The following is an 18895-nucleotide window of genomic DNA, read 5'->3' on the forward strand; positions in this document are numbered from 1 at the left end:
TCCTAACACTAACAACACTCATTATCCCCTCCAAAATAGTCCCCATACAGACACTGTCCCACAATTTGTTGAACACTATGAACAAAATTCAAACTATTTAACTAATACAAGTCAGCAAATTAATATTAATACCAGACCTCGAGCTTTTAATAAAGTACACACATATATCGGCGCTACTTCAACATTAATTAAGAAAAGAATATCAAACTACATTTCTTCTTTTAACAACCATAATTCTAATAATAACCAAGGAACTTCTCTAACCACTTTAATTAAAAAACTTAACTCTAATAATACTCCCTTCTCAATCAAATGGACTATTATAAAAACAGTTAAGTCTTATACTCCAGGCTCTAAGTCATGTCGCCTCTGCACAACCGAAGCTATAACTATAATTACTTCCCCTCTAAGTAACAATATAATAAATTCTAAAAATGAACTGATCTCTTTCTGTAAACATAAGTCCAAATTTAATTATGGCAATTTTGAAATTACATAGTTATTACTTTTACCCTTTATATAGATATAAATTATTTTTTCTTTAACTTTATCGTTTTTCTACTTACTTCTTAATACTTTATAATTAAATAATCCTTTATTTTAATTCTTTATCTCTTCTTTGCATGGCCGGTTTTTATCTGCATTTTCTGTTTTATTTATTTTTTATCTGCATTTTCTGTTTTATTCTTTAAACTTTCCTATCTATCTAATATATTAATATACCCACACTTTCATATATTGTATGTATATTTACTTAAATTTTACTATATGAATTTACTTATTTTTTATTTATTTAATAAAAAAAATATTTCCTTAAATTGCAGATACCGACCATCATGCCCCCTTAAATAGTTTTTATTTTTATTTTTTAATTTTATTCTTATTTTACTTTATTTTATATTATGTATTATATTTTATTTTTTATTATATTTCATTTTTTATTTATTTATTTATTTTCTATTTATTTATTATATATTTATTTATTTATTTTTATTTTCCTTTTAATGTCGTTTAACAATTCTTGCTGACACCTTTTTTTTATAAGTGACCTGTACATTTCAGTTGACCTATATTATTTTGCCCTATATATATTTTCGCGCCTTTAACATTTCCTGTCTGGGTCAGTTTGACTTTTGTTTCCCTTTATTTTATATTTTATATTTAACTTTATCATGTTTTTCTCCTTTCTCTTCTCAGATTTCTTTAATTTATAGTTATGTCTCGGAAGTAGAGTAAAAAGCACATTTTATTTTTCTTTTATTAATATTATTTTTTCCTTGTACACACTTTTTTGTGAATTATTCCATGCATTTCTGCGTTTGGATTATTATGGACCATCTTCTTCCAATTACAGGATTTCTTTGGATTTTACTTGTACAAATGGAAATTCTTTTAACTTTCTTGAAGTTTTACATTTGGATTTTACCGTCACTGGATTTTTTATTTTCCACCAGACTATCCATTAATGTGTAATCACATTTTTCTTTACCATATTCCCTCTGCTTAACTTATTTTTTTTTCAAGTAAGATCTTTGACTTATTTGTTGTTTCATCAAATACTTCTGCATGCAAAATCCGATCCTGCATTTTGCTAATTCCTATCCTCTGATGAGAAGGAGAGTATTTCTTCGAAACTCCGCGGATTAAGGACTATCCATTTATCTAGTGTTTCCTTTTCAGATTAAATATGTTTTTAACTCATTTCAAAGTTTTTTTAACATATTTTATTAACTGTTTGCTCATATTAAAAGCTCTATTTCCTATTTGGTATTATCGAGCTTTTATATCTGGCTGAGATAACTTTATAAATATTAATTCTTTAATATTTATAATTGACTTTAATTTTACTATCTTGGATCATTTTGGTAAATTCAATTGTAATTTTCATTTTATATATATATATATATATATATATATATATATATACGTACATATATATATATACACAATCACACATATATATATACGTACATATGTACATATATATATATATATATATATATATATATATATATATATATATATATCGTTGTGTGTGTGTAAGAATAAGAGTATATTTATTTTTCATGCAATAAAGCTTCTCCAACATGTAAAAATTTCGTTACATTCTGTACTGATTCGTTTCGATATGCAGAACCAATCAGTTATAATAATGTAAATACCAATCCATTTCGGGTCATATACTGTTCAGGAAAAATAGAAGTTCTTTAATTAGAAATAAAAATGTATGAGGATATAATGCCGAAAATACAATGTGCTAAAGTTTTGATTAAATTATTTTTTGGTTTATAGCGCAAAAAGAGTCCCAACGCGTATAGAGGCCCGTAAAGTTGGTTTACGATAAACAAAAGTAAGAAAATACGAGGATGTCTTGACAGCTATGCTGATGAGACGACCATCTATGGCAACACATTAAAGGCCGTAAATAACAATGTTCTATCGAATTCTCTCTCTTCTGATCTTGGGCGCGTGGTATAGTGGGGGAAGAGGTGGCTGGTTACCTTTAATGCATCTAAAACCAAGATCCTATCTTTACATCATAAACGCTTTGATCCCCATCTGGCATCAATTGAAATGGGTGGTTCTCGTCTAGGGGAGGCCCCATGTTTTGATAAGCTTCTGGGTTTTACCTTTACTCCTGATCTGAAATGGAACACGTACATCAAGTATATTGCCAAGGTCGCTGCGAAAATGGTGGTATCCTTCTACCGCTCCAGTAGATATCTCACTACTGATGCAATTCTCTATCTATATAAAAGCCAAGTACGTCCAAGGATGGAGTACTGCTACCACATCTGGGAAGGAGCTTATAAAAACAGCCTATCCGACCTTGACAGAGTACAAAATAGACTTTGTGGCTTAGTGGGGGATGCCCTTTTCTCTTCCCTGCAACCTCTCTCCCACAGAAGAGACGTTGCGAGCCTATCTTTGTTTTATCGTAATTTCCATAGCAAGTGCTTGTCTGAACGCCAACCTCTGGTTCCCCCTCGCCAATCTTTCACGAAAAACACCCGTCTATCTGAAAGCACTGTTAATAATTTTCCCACTCTTTATCTTCTTTCTTAGAAGTGCACGCCTGTGGAACTTTCTTCCACTTGCCGGTTCCCCTCCTTACTTAAACTTGGATGTCTTCAAGTCCAACATAAAAAAATTACTGATGAACCGCCCTTTAAGTAATGAAACTTTATCAAATCTCCAATACTAACGAATAATACAACACTCCCGCATTGATTACTGTACACACAATAACTCTTATCCCCGAGTGGCTTCGGGGCCTTGGTAAACGGTTACCTCCATGTAAAAAAAAGACGTTCTAAAGCATGGATAGGTATACATCTTAATATATATATATATATATATATATATATATATAATTATTTTTTAGTTGTATAAAACTTTATTTTAGCTGTTAAAAAAGGAATACACAGACGAGGACGGAGGAAAAACATTTAATGGAGGTTAGAAAAAAATTATAACTAAATACTGGGGTAGACTTAGTCGATTGAGTTTTATGCTCACTTTTCAAAGCCGAGTTGATGTTTTCTTTATATAAGGAAACAAAACATAAAGGGAGTGCAACTAAAATAAAACAAAACTATCGAAAAGAAAAAAAAATGGGGAACGACTATAATAAACCAATCGTTATACAATAGAGAGGACACGCCTTAGAGACTAATTACGTCCAAATCTTAAAAGCCAATTTCTCTGCTCATAGAGAGAAGGTCTCTTTCAACGGTCGTGAATAGTCTCCAAGATTTTCAAATGAAATAACGAATGGGCATGACTTAGAATAGAAAACGAGTCACTGCTAGAATTCATTGCACATCACGGGTTTTTAAGTAAATGGTCCGTTATAGCAGAATCATACGTATTACTCAAAATACCCACTGGTCGGTAGATTCCATTCCTGATTGGACTCGACTATCAAACACACACACACACACACACACACACACACACACACACACACACACACACACACACACACACACACACACACATATATATATATATGGCGAATGAACCCTATATATATATATATACATATATATATATATATAGGGCGAATGAACCCTATATATATATATATATATATATATATATATATATATAGGGCGAATGAACCCTATATATATATATATATATATATATATATATATATATATATATATATATAGGGCGAATGAACCCTATATATATATATATATATATATATATATATATATATATATATATATATATACATAGGGCGAATTAACCATTTTTCGGGGTCAGCGGCCAACTAGCATCCTGTATGTGTGTGCTGGGGTGGAGAGGCCTCCCATAAGCCGTGGTGAAGGCAACCTTTCTAGGAGAAGAAAATTTCTGATTTAAAAAAAAAATAAAGCGGGAGACCAGTACCTGCAGTTTAACTTGTTGCTGGCTATCTAGCACTTGCTTGTTGCTGGATCTCAACATTTTGAACCGAGAGAGACTTAGCAGTCGTACAAAGCTAAGACTCTGTAACATCTGTGTATCGATGCTTCTTCAGGCATTTGTCTATAAAAATGGTCCTGTGGCGATGGAAGTTATTTTTGGGCTAATGGACTTTAAGGGTCTGAGGGAGTGGCACTCGTCTTACAAGACGTTGCGATCATCACACACACACACACACACACACACACACACACACACACACACACACACACACACACACATATATATATATATGCCATAAAAGAAAAACACTACACCTTTTTTTACAAATAAAATCACATAACTGGATTATGTAGTACGGTTGACATCTATTCAAGGTAACCGCTTCCACCCTCAATCATGCCTTTTCCACACGCGCTGGCGGAAGCTCGGCAAATACTCAGCAGATGGCGATCAGTCTGGCTTTGGTATTGTGGGAGGTTATGTTTGTGATGTTCTCAACGTATGACCATACGAAGTAGTCAAACGGTTTCATGTCGGGTGAAAAAGCGGCCTTTGAGAGAAACGTTAAAAAGTTGTAGCACTCCTTCTTTTTTTTACATAGGCATTACCACATTATCAAGGCCCAGAGGCCACTCAAGGATAAGGGTTAAAGAGTGTACAGTAGAAATTGGTCAATATAGTAATCATTAGTAATGAAAATTTGGTAAATTTGATAACTTATATGGAACGGCTCATCAAGAACTTATTAACTTTAGACTTGAACACAACCATATTGTAGTCAGCCGGAAAGCAGGAAAACGGAAGACAATTCCACAGGCGTGCAGTTCTAAGAAAGAAGCTTTGTTCATGGAATCTACGTTTAGGTTTAGGCACAGATAAAGAGTGGGGGAAATTATTGATAGTGTTTACAGCTAGACGAGTGTTTCTTGTGAAAGTTTGGCGAGGGGGGACCATAGATTGAAGCTCAGTTGAACACTTTCCATGAAAATAACGATACATCAGAGACAAACTCGCAACATCTCTTCTGTGAGATAGAGGTTGCAAGGAGGAGAAAAGGACATCTCCTACGAGGCTACGAAGTCTATTTTGAACTCTATCAAGGCAGGACAAGTCCTTTCTAGCAGCTCCTGCCCAGATGTGGCAACAGTATTCCATCCTTGGACGTACCTGGCTCTTATATAGATAGAGAATAGCATCAGCAGTGAGATATCTACCGGATCGATAGAAAGATCCCACCATTTTTCCAGCGGCCTTGGCAACAGATTTGATATACGTGTTCCATTTAAGATCAGGAGTAATGGTCAAGCCCAGAAGCTTGTCAAAACTTGAGGCCTCCTGAAGACGAGAGCCATTCATTTCAATTGATGACAAATGTGGATTAGAATGTTGATGATGTAAAGAGAGAAGCTTGGTTGTAGATGCATTAAAAGTAACCAGCCACTCCTTTCCCCATTGTACTACGTGCTCATCAGAGGAGAGAGAATTGGAGAGAACTTGGTCGTTTACTGTCTTAGATGTGGTACCATAAATGGTAGTGTCGTCAGCATAAATGTCTACAAATGATGTAAGGATATGATTTGGAAGATCATTAATGTAGATCAGGAAAAGAATTGGGCCCAGGATGGATCCCTGAGGGACACCGGCATTAATACTGTGAGCTTCTGATTTTTGCCCCTCAACTACTACTCTTATGAACCTATCAGAAAGAAATGATTTTATAACTGAGAAGACTTTTCTAGCTATACCATAGCTAGCGATCTTATGAAGTAAACCTTTATGCCATACCCTATCAAAGGCTTTAGATATGTCAAGAGCAATTGCCCTAGAAAGATTGCCACCGTCGAGAGATTTGCTAATCCTATGCGATATAACTAAGGACATCTGCTGTAGATCTAGCAGAACGGAAACCATATTGAGTGTCACTAAGAAGGTTATTTTTGTTGAGATGGTTGATTACTTCTGTATTTAACACAGATTCTAGCAACTTACTCATGACGCACAGGAGACTTATTGGCCTGTACTGAGAGGGGGATGAGCGATCACCTGAATTCTTAAATACAGGGCATACTGATGAGATTTTCCAGGGAGATGGGAAACTATTCTCCTTAAGACAACGTTTAAACAGTTTTGTAAGTATGGGCGCTAGTTCAGGTTGAAGTTTTTTGAGTACAATAATTGGAATACCGTCAGGGTCAGTTGCTTTACTCGAATCAAGGTTTTTGATTAGCTTCGCAACATCACGTACAGATATACGTATATCACATAGCGTGTTTTCTGATACAGGAGGAAATATTAGGGGTTGGCGGTCTTGGTCACAATGGGTAGAATTAGCTGCAAAGTTCTTGACAAAGAGTTTGGCTTTGTCTGATGCTGACGAGATTACCTCAGGTCCATTGATAATAGTTAGGATGGAGCACACGCTTCTGTTCAGGATTCTGTTTGCTATTTGCCAAAACTGGTGGGAACCAAGCCGCTGCTCAGCTACTTTGGACTTAACAGATTGAGCATACAACTCTCTTGCGTTCCTTATTACTTTCTTACAATGGTTACTGGCAGTCCTGAAAACGGCTTTAGTTTCCATACATCTATTACGTTTGAAGTAGTGGAAAAAGTGATTTCTGTGCGCAATGGCAGCAGCACATTCTGGAGAGAACCATGGCTGGCTGTTAGGTTTTTGCTGAAACTTTTTAGAGGGTATGAAATGGTCAATACCTACAATTAACCATTCAGTCAGGTCTAATACTATAGAGGACACATCCTTTTTAAACATGGAATGCAGAGGTAGATCAGATATAAATGTACGGAAGCTATCCCAGTCAGCCTTAGTGTATCGATATACTGTACGATGAAGAGGTACGTCTGGGGACTTATTACATTTCATTTTTATCTTAATTGATACAACAGAGTGGTCGGAAGATCCAAGAGGCGACAGAACAGAAACTGAACATAGTTCAGGGCAAGTTGTGAGAAAAAGGTCTAGTAGGCTCGCATACTGGCCGTCATTATCGGGCACACGGGTAGGTTCCTGAACAATCTGAGTGAGGTCATAGGCAATGGAGAAATCATGACAGAACCTCCCCTCATCATCGGTCTTGTTTGAGTGGGTCAACCATTCGACGTTGTGAACGTGAATGTTAGCTGAAGGATAAGTAGAAAGGACTTGGTCAATTTTCTCAGATATGCTTTGAAAGATAGTAACTCCGCTGTTGTGGGGGCGATAGAGAGTAAATATAAATGCAGTAGTGTGAGCTAAAGCAACCCGGAAGCACATATAGGGTAAGTTAGGATCTTCCCTGGAGATGTCCCTTCCACATGGAAAGCTATCTTTAATATAGGCACATATTCCATGCCCATGGCGATCTTGGGGGTCAGATTTAGAAGTTAAGTTAGAGTATCCTGTAATTGCAAACTCATCTAGGGAAATAGCCTGTCCAATGCCAGTTTCACTTAAAAATAAAAGGTCTGGTTTAGTCTCCTGTAATTGGGTTTCAACCTCTGGAAGGTTAGAACGAAGACCCCTGATGTTGGAGAAGGAGACATGGTAGTAGGGGTCTACGTTGGAAGTTGGAGAACCGGGTTTAATCGTGTATTTTTTCTTGTAACTTGTCATGATGAAATTTTGGAATTTGTGGACTAGGTCGTCAGATTTACTTAGAGCAGGACAGAGAGGGGAAACTAAGAGAGAAAAAGAAACGAAGAATTTTTTTTTGTAGCACATGATAAGGTAAAGCCGTAACAATTACCCACTAGTATGGCATCGAGAGGCCCCACCAGAAGCTACTGCATGGTCCAGATTCCATTCACCAAATGGCAATACAGCAGCCCCAGTACTTTGCACCTGTTGATAGGACAGCCTCCTTAGTGGTTAATCCAAGGTTCGGGTCCCTGACTATCAGGCGGATAACGTCAGCCCAGACAAAACGTTTACCTCCAGCACCCTTACTAGTGACATGGCTACTAGGATAGACATAGAAACAGAAAATTTCCACCAACTCTGCCAACTGTTCGCGCAAAATACTGCCAACCTAGAAAACAGCTTTTTCTTCTCCCTTTGTCAGAAAAATCACTCATTAAAAAATGAGGACTGAGGGACAAATAAGAAGAAGCGAGAGTAACAGGAGCTGCCGATAACGCATCCACAATGCGTTTTCTACTCTCCATAAAAAAAAACAAAAAAAACTATTAAGTATTGTACTTAATAAAAGTCCAACGGACGTGTTTAAGGGAAAGTATGGTGATAGATTCCCCTCTCACGAACTAAAAATGAGTACAATTAGGTAATCTATTTTTGCAATCAACTCGGTAGATAAATAAACATTTATGGACGAGAAAAAAAAGCTGGCATTTAATACAACAGAAATACATAAATTAAATACTGAAATAAAATGTAGTTATTAATATTTGAATCTAAAAATAAAAAGTGCGAATTAGTAGAGAAAATCACTTATCACAACAACACTTCCGTCTCCAAACTTCAAACTAGTGAAGGATTTAACTTTTAATAGCGTTCAGAAGATTTTTTTTTTAAATTAACCGTTAAGAGAAAGCGTGATTTTATTCTGAACTTTAACTAGTCACGTTTTAAGAAACTTATGATATAAAAGAAAAGCAGATGGGGGGAGGGGTTTCTTCCGAAGGTTAGTTTGATCTCTTTGGACTCATGGGCCGGCGTCGAGTCCTGTTGCGACACCCAGTGCCTGCGAACGGCTATGTGATTGCACAATGTTATCACCACACCCTTCAGCACATCTAGGTAGACTTTGGTGTTGACTTTCAAGCCGACTTCGAAGATATGATGTGGCATTATGTGGCCCTCACTTGAAACCAAATAAAAGACCATACCTGTGGCCGGAAACTTCGTTGAACTGTACACTCAAGCGTTGAACTGTCCGGATTTGCATGTTGAGGGTTCTGGCAATGGTCCTGTATTGATAACTTTGATCAGTAAAGAGCATGAGTTGTACAATGTTGAATCTTCGATCTCGCTCGTTGAATATTGTATCACTTTTAGACATGATAGAAAACTCCTATCGCTTTTCGGATTTGCACACAATTCATCAAATAGTAGCTGGTCTGCAAAAAGACAAAACAAAACAAAAAACAAACAAAATACAAAAAACAAAAAAAACAAAACGGTTTTTATCAAAAAGAAAATGGAATCATGTCGTATTTTTCTAGGGTGACAATTTTTTCATTCCGTCCTGTATATTCTATTCCTATTCCGGGATTGAAAATACGCAGTCGCTACTGTTGCCTTTATTCAAATAGTAATTTATGTTTATCAACAGACATTTGCTGTGATTCCATAAAAACGTGCTGGAATGACATTGCGTTATATTGTCTCCTAATTTAAATTGTAAATTGTCAACGATTTTATTGAAAATAGTCTTGTATTTGAGTTGTCTGTTAGTTTCCTACATTTTTTTTTACTCGTAATCGAAACGTGCTATGCGTATCTTTAACATTTCAACATGCGTGCGTTTCAATTTTTCTTTTTTCCTCATCGACAAATATGTGTTGTGTAACGTGATTCATTCTGTCTTCGTTGTTGATGTTTTCGTTTCGTTATAATATTATTCGTTCATCTGCCAGGATCGTATAGGAACTCTGCGTTGTGCACGCACACACACACACACACACACACACACACACACACACACACACACACACACACACACACACACACACCTATTATATTATAAAAATCAAATCGTCTTGCTTGGGCATTAAAACTGTCCACCCGGTTTACAAATTCCGGTTCGAAAAATTCTGCCCATGCATAATAAAATAAAACAACAAAGTCATGAAGGCTATTTTTAATCCAAATTATTTTGCGTTTAATATATGAAAATATATGCAAATATATGCAAATATATGCAAATAAAACAGAACTCTAAATCTGTTTTGCTTTTTTTTATATCAGCATTTTACGATTTTCATTTGTATTTTTAATTGTAAGTTGGAATTGTTTTCAAACAAAATCAACACAAATATGTTTCTGATCTAACGTATTGTAAATATTTTATATACGAGGGGGCGTGCAATAAGTAATGCTCCTGACCCACTTCGAGTTGTCTGCTCTAGCTGAAGTTTTGCATGTGCAATGATTTCTATCTCGCCGAGTTATGTGGCAAATTACAGCTCTGAACTAATTGTGGTTTCTGTTTTACACGTGTTTGAACTGAGTCAGGTGTGATGCGGTTTTTGTATTTGAAAGAACGCAGGAGACTTTTGATGAAATGAAAGAAACTTATGCTGATAATGCTCCATCATATGACCTTGGAAAACGCTGGCATCGTGAATTCAAATATGGCCGGAAGTCTGTGGAAACCGCTCCCAGACCTGGTCGCTTCCCTTCTGCCATTGATGAGGCATCTGTCCGTCAAGGTGAGGCTGCCATTTTGGAAAATCGACGCATTACTATTCGCCAAATAGCCCAAGATGTCAAAATTAGTACAGGATCTGTGGAAACTATCATTCATGACCATTTGCATATGCATAAGGTGTTTGCCAGATGGATTCCCAGATTGCTCACACTATTACAGAAGCGAGAACGCGTCCAGTGCTCGAGGATGAATTTGGAGATATGCCAAGAAAATGAGTCAAAACTTTTCAAAAGACTGATTACACAGGATGAAACCTGGGTCCATCACTATAATCTAGAGATCAAAAGCCAGTTAATGCAGTGGAAGCACTTGGACACCACCTCTAAATAAGGCAAGGGTTCAGCCCTTCACTGGCAAGGTCATGCTCACACTCCTCTGGGACCAGGACGGACTAGTGATGACAGATTTCCTGGCAAAGTACAGGAGCCTATTATGCTTCACTTTTGAGGAAATTCAGGGAAGCTATCAAATTCAAGAGGCGAGGCAAGATCAGCAAAGGTACCCTCCTCCTGCAGGACAACGCTCCGGTCCACAACTCGCATGTTGTCAGATCAGAAGCACGGGCGTGTAGTTATGAAATTCTCCCCATCCTCCCTACTCTCCTGACCTTGCACCCTCTAATTTTCACCTCTTCCCAGCGATGAAGTTGTTTTTGAAAGGAAAGCGTTTCCCAGATGATGCAGCTTTGATTTCTGAAGTCACGTCGTGGTTGGCGGAACAACCGGGGGTGTTTTAAAAAAACGGTTTCCAGTGCTGCATCAAACGATGGGTGATTCGTATGTAGAGAAAGACTAATAAATGTGCCAAGTTTCATTGCTCTACTCTATGGAAAGTGGGTCAGTGGCATTACTTATTGCACGCCCCTCGTATTCTGTAATTCATAGTTTAAAGACGTAAAAAGTACTCAGATACGCTTGCCTAGTCGTTGAAATCTCATTAATAAAAAGAAAATACTTTACTAAAAACAAATAATAACATCTTACTTTTTCTTAGATTAATGGAGTATAACAACAAATAGTAACATAATAACTGTTACCAAAGGCAATAAGTGTGATATCTTATAGTTTCTGGTTGGTTAAGAAAAAAAAAAGAAATTAAGACCATTTAACCGTTAAATCCTATTTCTCACTGTAATTGTAACCACACACAATACCACTTTTAAAAAAAAATATTTTCTTTAGTTTATAACGATTTAAACTATTTTAAGCCTATTTATTGCATTAGATTCTGTAATTGGCAGTTTAAAGACGTTAAAATTACTTGCAAATGTTTATTAATACTTTGAAGATTATGCAAACAATGCACTTCTAAGTCTTGTAAAAACGGGGGAAAGTTATGGCACTTGACTTGTGATACGTGCTTTTGTCCATACTGGCTTTCGTTAAGAGTCGCACTTCTTTGTGTACAAAACTATTAACCGGAAGTGATGTCTGACGTATGTTAAGGTATGTTTGACCAACACTGTATATAATGTAGCGTTTTTTAAAAGATTTTATAAAAATAGAAGAACTGGTCTGTTTTGACTTGGTTTTCACTGTAACATTTTCCCTTCAAATGACGACTGTTGTAAGTTTATTTGTATGCTACAAACGAATATGCCACTAACATTTTAAGCAAATAAGTGTTTGTTCCTTAAATAAAGCAATATAATTTCTTATATTAAAAGTGATGGCCATTATTGTACACACAAGCGTGCATATTTTAGCATAATTAATATACTCACTAGTCCATAGCTGGTTATAACATACACTAATCTAAGGGATCACGGGTAGTCTAATCTAGTATATATATATATATATATATATATATATATATATATATATGTATATATATATATATATATATATATTAGTTTTAGGACGATTAATCGGAATCGGGAATCGGAAAAATTGGAAGATTTAGGAGTATCAGAATCGGTATCGGAATCGGAAAAATTCATGCCTATTTTCCGATTCCAAAACGATTCTTTTAATTGTCTTTTCTTTTATTTGATTTTGTTTGAAGTAAAATCTTTCATTGCTGATAATAATGGCAAAAGAATAAATAATTATTGATTTTAAAATACCAGTACAGCTAAAATCGATAGATTTTCCTCCACAAGTGTATTTTGACGTTTAGGAAAATGTCTGCATATTAAACGTGTTTTTACGAAAATCAGGGAAAATAACAATGTTATAGTTAAATGATTAGAGATTTATGAAGAATTGGAATCAGTAATTGTATTGGAATCGGGAATTTAGTCCAGAATCTGTAATTGTATCGGAATCGGAAATTCATCAGGAAATCGGTAGTTGCGTCTGGATCGGGAAAATATTAGAATCGTCCCATCATAATATATATATATATATATATATATATATATATATATATATATATATATATATATATATATATATGCACGAGTGTGTTTTATATGTATATATTAAATTAAATGAAATTATAAAATGCTGTCGGATTACATATTATACAATACTGCAAAGCTAAAGTTCAAATAAATATTAGTGTCAATATTTACAAACGCGACCTGTGGAAATTCCAAAGGGGACTCATTTGTAAGCAATATATTGATATTGGCATTCTGCAGATTTTCAGCGAAAATGGAGACTTTGATATTATGGTTAAAACTGCAAAAGTATTTATCTACATTTGCAGGGACGCCCGGCGGAGCCCGGCCGTAAAGTACGCTTAAAAATGATATTTTAATTCTTGCAGATTTTGAGTTAATGTTCAATCGATTTTGACATATAAAGTTGAGTTTAAAAATTAAAAATATATATCCATATGACTTGGGTGCATCTGCTTGTTATAGAGTGCTGTATCATCAGCAAATATACCCATCTCGGACACAATATTATCGTATATGACTATCAGGTATAATAATATTCCAAGGATCGACTCCTTAGGCGCTCCCATATTAATGTTATGCTGTGTAGATGTATGGCCTTCAATGACAACCTTTATTTTTATTCTATTTTTAGATAACATTAACATTTTCTTTTCTTAAAAGATAAGGTTATTCTATGCTTTCTTTGAATTAAATATAAAATTTGGTTTATTTCACCTTTTATTCAGATATGGTTTTATTATGTTATTATGTTTTTTATTACAAGACGATTACATTACATTATTGTTGTGCTATTCTTTCATTAGCTTTTCAATATGGCTATTCGATTCTGTCATCTTAATGCTAACGGATAACTATTTACTTTTTCTTAAATGTAGAAATAGGTATTTCTTATATTCTTTTATAATGTTCGTGAAAATACGTTTGTCATCCCAATGTTTCAAACAGACGTATTTCTATTCAAATCTCTTCAGAAATAGACGTACTATTTTATTTTCTTTATATTAAATAATTCTGTTCGTTATTATTTTTTCCATTTCAGTTATAAGTAATAAACATAAAAAATGGAATTGTTCTTTGGCTTGTATTGAAAGACTGGGATATTTTCTTCCATTTAACATAGTAAACTCGCACCAAATAACATTCGAACACTTATTTTTATTACATGTTTTTTATGTATTATGTGCATTGATTCTTTGTTTATTCTAACAAATCATGCTTCTGCTTCTCTTTATATTCCAGAACTGATCATTCCGGATGAATACACCTTAAAACCAGAAGAGATTGTGTTCGTCAGTCTTGTTGTCATTGTCTGGATCATTTCAGTGATCGTATTCATCAAGAAATGGGACAATATTCGTATCCTCGAACCGGTAGAACCCCGCTACCGGCACGCCCCGAAAAACCTGGAAACCATTCGCATAGTGAAGCGAGCCCAGGACAGTGTCATCTACAAAAACTATGGCCGAAAGATGTCGGTGACAATGTTGGAACGAGAGAAGAAAAGATTACAACGGATGAATACACTACCGACCATCGAAATGGAAGAAATCTCGACAGAGATTTGACCCTTAGTCACCGCATCGGAAGAGCACCGATGCGGTGAGGAAACCACGTACATCTTTGTTTAGCCGACATTGCAGTCGATTGTGAAATGTGGGATCGAAATATATAGAAGGCCAGACCAGAATACACGATCGTGTTTTATTTTATGCTGTGTAAACAACAGACTAATATCAGCAAGTTAAAACAGATAAAGCATGAGGTGCCTATAATTAACCTCACATTAATGAAGACGAACGATGAACATTTATTTATAAGAAGGACTCAAACAGTTAATAATATCTAAGAGTTTGCGGATAAATCGATAAAGATCGAACTTGTATACCATTAAAAGTATGTACATATCAATAATTAAAATAAGCCACTCAGTGAATATATCAAATAGAAATAAATTAAATACTATGTAAAATAATATGCAGGAAACTATTTTATAACAGACAAATTTCATGTAAATACAAAAAACAAATCTTCCTGTAGTTAAATTCTATATGTAAAATTCTCCCTATTTTAATGGTAAGTATTGAAGTGGGCTTTGGTTTTGTTAATTGTATTTGCGTGTTCACACAAACATTGTCCATTAATTGCACTGCTTATGCAAAGTAATAAGTAATGCACACCAAAATGCATGAATAAATGTAGACATTATCAGAAAACAATATTATAGTACCGTAAAATGTTATTTTTTTTTAAGTTGTCGAATGGCTTCAATGGTAATATAGAAATAGGGAATACAGTCATTCGTTTACATCAGCGCATATTTAAATACGTCAAACTATTATATAAAAAAAAACCTATACTGATTAAAAATTTAAAAAATTCATATATTATTCAATGAATGGGTATCATTTGTAAATGTTTTCAAGAAGTCTTCCAGGAATAGAAAATAAGTTTGCAAACGGGCAATACCAACATTAACATATTAATGCATAATATTTTATGTCTTAACACGCTTTCTCCTATCTCAGTCTCTTTGACTATAATTCCCATGTCTGACTACATATGAGTGTTGGGATAGAATCGGAAGTGGGAACTGGAAAAAAATCTGATTTTTTTATGGTATCTGCATCCGTATCAGAGCCGGAAAAATGTGTTTATTTCCGACGCATAAAACCAATTTGTACATTTTTTCAACCTAATTTTCCATTGCTGGTACTAATAAAAAATGATGAATAGTTTTGATTCAAAACGATCAGCAGAACCAAAATCGATGGATCAACCAACCTTGTAAAAATATATGTACATATAAAATGGTTTTGTATTGTAATAAAAACAACTTCATACATACATATTTTGAAATATAAAACCGAACCAAAATCGGAATCAATAATTGAATCGAAATAAAGAATTTAGCACAGAATTAGTGATTGCATCACCATAATAAAAAATTGGAATCGTTTCATCAGTATATATATATATATATATATATATATATATATATATATATATATATATACATTAATAATTAACATATGCACACAAGCTAACCTATCTTGTCCTTGTAAAGCTCATCAGTGTGTTTATGAATATATACATAAATATATGTCCCATCATCTCATCAGTGTGTCTCTATAAATATATATATAAATAAATAGTTTATTTTATACTATTTAAAAATTGTTAAACTATTCTTACAAATTCTATTCAAACTTTCCAAGATTAGCGAAAAACTATACATATCTTTATATGGTTAGTTATATGGTTTAATATAAAGGTTTTAATATATTCCAATTGTATTTTCTTACACGCGCACTATTGTAATTTGATTGGAATGCTATTTAATATCTATTTACACTTATACATATATATATATATATGTGTGTGTGTGTGTGGATTTATATATATATATATATGTATATATATGCATACACTTTTATAGCATTTCATATAAGAACATGTATGATATAAAGTAACATAATACATTAAGTATATATTGGCAGCAAATCATTATTCCAGCACATCTGATTGAACACCGCAGAGTTAATCTTTTTTTCCGAACTTTCTGGATATCTTTTAGATTTGCGAAACGGTCTTTTTAATTCCGGCAGGCATATTATATAGGCTGGCGCCCAAAAGTTGTTGTTCGGACATATTTTTCTCAAGCGCTTTCTTTCGGTGCAATCGATTATCGTCAGGAGCAATTGTTGTTGTTTTCTTTTCCTTTTTTTTCCTTTGAGGCTTGCTGTATTTATGATTAATTTTTTAAAAGGTGGTTGCAGGAGGGTTGAAGACGAATTATTTTTATTTTATTTTATTTTTAGTTTCAATTTTCATATTTTATAGTTTATTGATTTAGTTTTGTGTTAGTTATTAAATACTGTTCGTATATATGTTCCGGTGTTAAATGAGATCAGGTTTAAAAAGAACTTTAGTTTTTTTTTTATAAGTATGGCTTCTAGTAATTTTAGTCTTCGTGTGCAGTTGTTAAGATATCGAATTGTAATACTTTTAGTTAAGATATTTCTCATATGGGACGATTGTAGGTTTTATTGTTGGATGTTGGGTGTTGTCTTATGGCGCTATTGTTAGGTGATACGTCGGGGGAGTGTTGTTGTTGTGTGGCCTATGCATGTATTTTATGAGTTTTTAGAGTGGTTCGGAGACATTCTTAAAAGGGGCAAATAAATTCATACAGTACATTAGTTTGGTGTTAGTATTGCTATTGTTTTTAATTATTAAATTGGAAGTTTAAAATTTAGTATAGTATATTATTAGTTTAAAATTTAGTATAATATATTATTAGTTTGATCTTTTTGCTTTAGTCAGTCTGGTGTATCTTTTAATTAGGTTTTTTATTATTTTTTCATCTATTTTGTAGTTAGTGTGTTCTTGTTTATTTTTAGTATATATGATGGAAATTTTATTGGTATTTTATTATTTATGTTTTATTCATAGGTGAATTTGAAGACGGGGTGTTTTTTCCATAGGGATACCGGCCGAAATTAAAAACACCGCTCAGCAAATGGAAAAAGTATCCCAAAAGTTCGGAAAAATGAATGACTCTCTTGAGTTCAGACGTGCCTAAATAATATATTAAGTCTCTATGTATGTGGTATTTACTTCAACAGTGTTACAAATCGGAGTAGATTTTAGTTGTAGAGTTAAAGTGTAGGAAACAAAAAATAGTCAGTCAGCTGGCATTGTTCAAGATCGCAACTTCTTGTGGCTCGATCACCATAGAGCGTCTGAATTAACGTTAAGCTTTATTAATGTTAAATATTTATTTCCTTTTTTGCGGTTGATGGTGACCTAAGGATTCGGGTCCTCCTCAGCGGCAATCATCAATTTCTGCGCTGCTAATTGCAAAAGCATGAAACACTAATGTTATTTATTTATAATTTATAATCAATATATATATATATATATATATATATATATATATATATATATATATATATATATATATATATATATATATATATATATTCCACGGCCAAACAACGTCGCAACCCACAACAGCCATGACAATCAACGAACCGGAAGTCCAAGACTCCAGTTGACCGCGTCCCTTGTCGAGACGAAGTAGGTTTATTTCACCGTCGTATTTCGGCGCAGTTTGCTTGATCTGTGTTGGTTAATAGAATTTCTTGTGTGCGGCGCGTTTGCTCAGTTGGTAGAGTGCATGCCTTGCATGCAAGAGGCTCGGGTTTCGAATCCTGAGTTTGGATGTGTCTAACTGATGAGCACAAATGAGGGCGAAATTTGAGTCTTGGACTTTCTGTTCGTTGATTGCCATGGCTCTTATGGGCTGCGACGTTGTTTGGCTGTGGAATTTATTATATATAATCTCTTTCATTCTGAAAAAAATATATATATATATATATATATATATATATATATATATATGCCTGCCGTTTTGTTCATGAGTGAATTTGAAGACGGAGTGTTTTTCCCATATGTATACCTGCTGAAATTAAAAAGACCGCTCAGCAAATGGAAAAAATATCCAAAAAGATCGGAAAAATGAATGACTGTTGAGTTCAATCAGACGTGCCTAAATAATTTATTAAGTCTCTCTATATATAGTATTTAACAGTGCTACAAATCGGAGTAGATTTTTGTTGTAGAGTTAAAGTGTAGGAAATAAAAAGTCAGTAATATATATATATATATATATATATATACATATATATATATATGTTTGTGTGTGTGCGCACGCGCGCGAGATAGATAGATAGAGAGAGAG

The 18895-nt window shown here is 34.2% G+C and overlaps 1 protein-coding gene across 2 annotated transcripts in view; it reads left to right on the forward strand.

Moving 5' to 3' along the window:
• Nucleotides 1-15996, forward strand: part of LOC145266671 (uncharacterized) — a 324969-nt gene extending 308973 nt beyond the window's left edge. For both annotated transcript variants that reach the window (XM_080122609.1, XM_080122601.1), the window contains one exon: nucleotides 14392-15996. In XM_080122609.1, coding sequence (XP_079978735.1) covers nucleotides 14392-14717 — 326 coding nt within the window. In that variant the 3' untranslated portion in view covers nucleotides 14718-15996. The remainder of the gene's footprint in view (nucleotides 1-14391) is intronic.
• Nucleotides 15997-18895: the final 2899 nt, after the last annotated feature.

This window comes from Euprymna scolopes, chromosome 4, assembly GCF_053919585.1.
Source record: "Euprymna scolopes isolate OS-2025 chromosome 4, ASM5391958v1, whole genome shotgun sequence".
NCBI lineage: Eukaryota > Metazoa > Mollusca > Cephalopoda > Sepiida > Sepiolidae > Euprymna > Euprymna scolopes.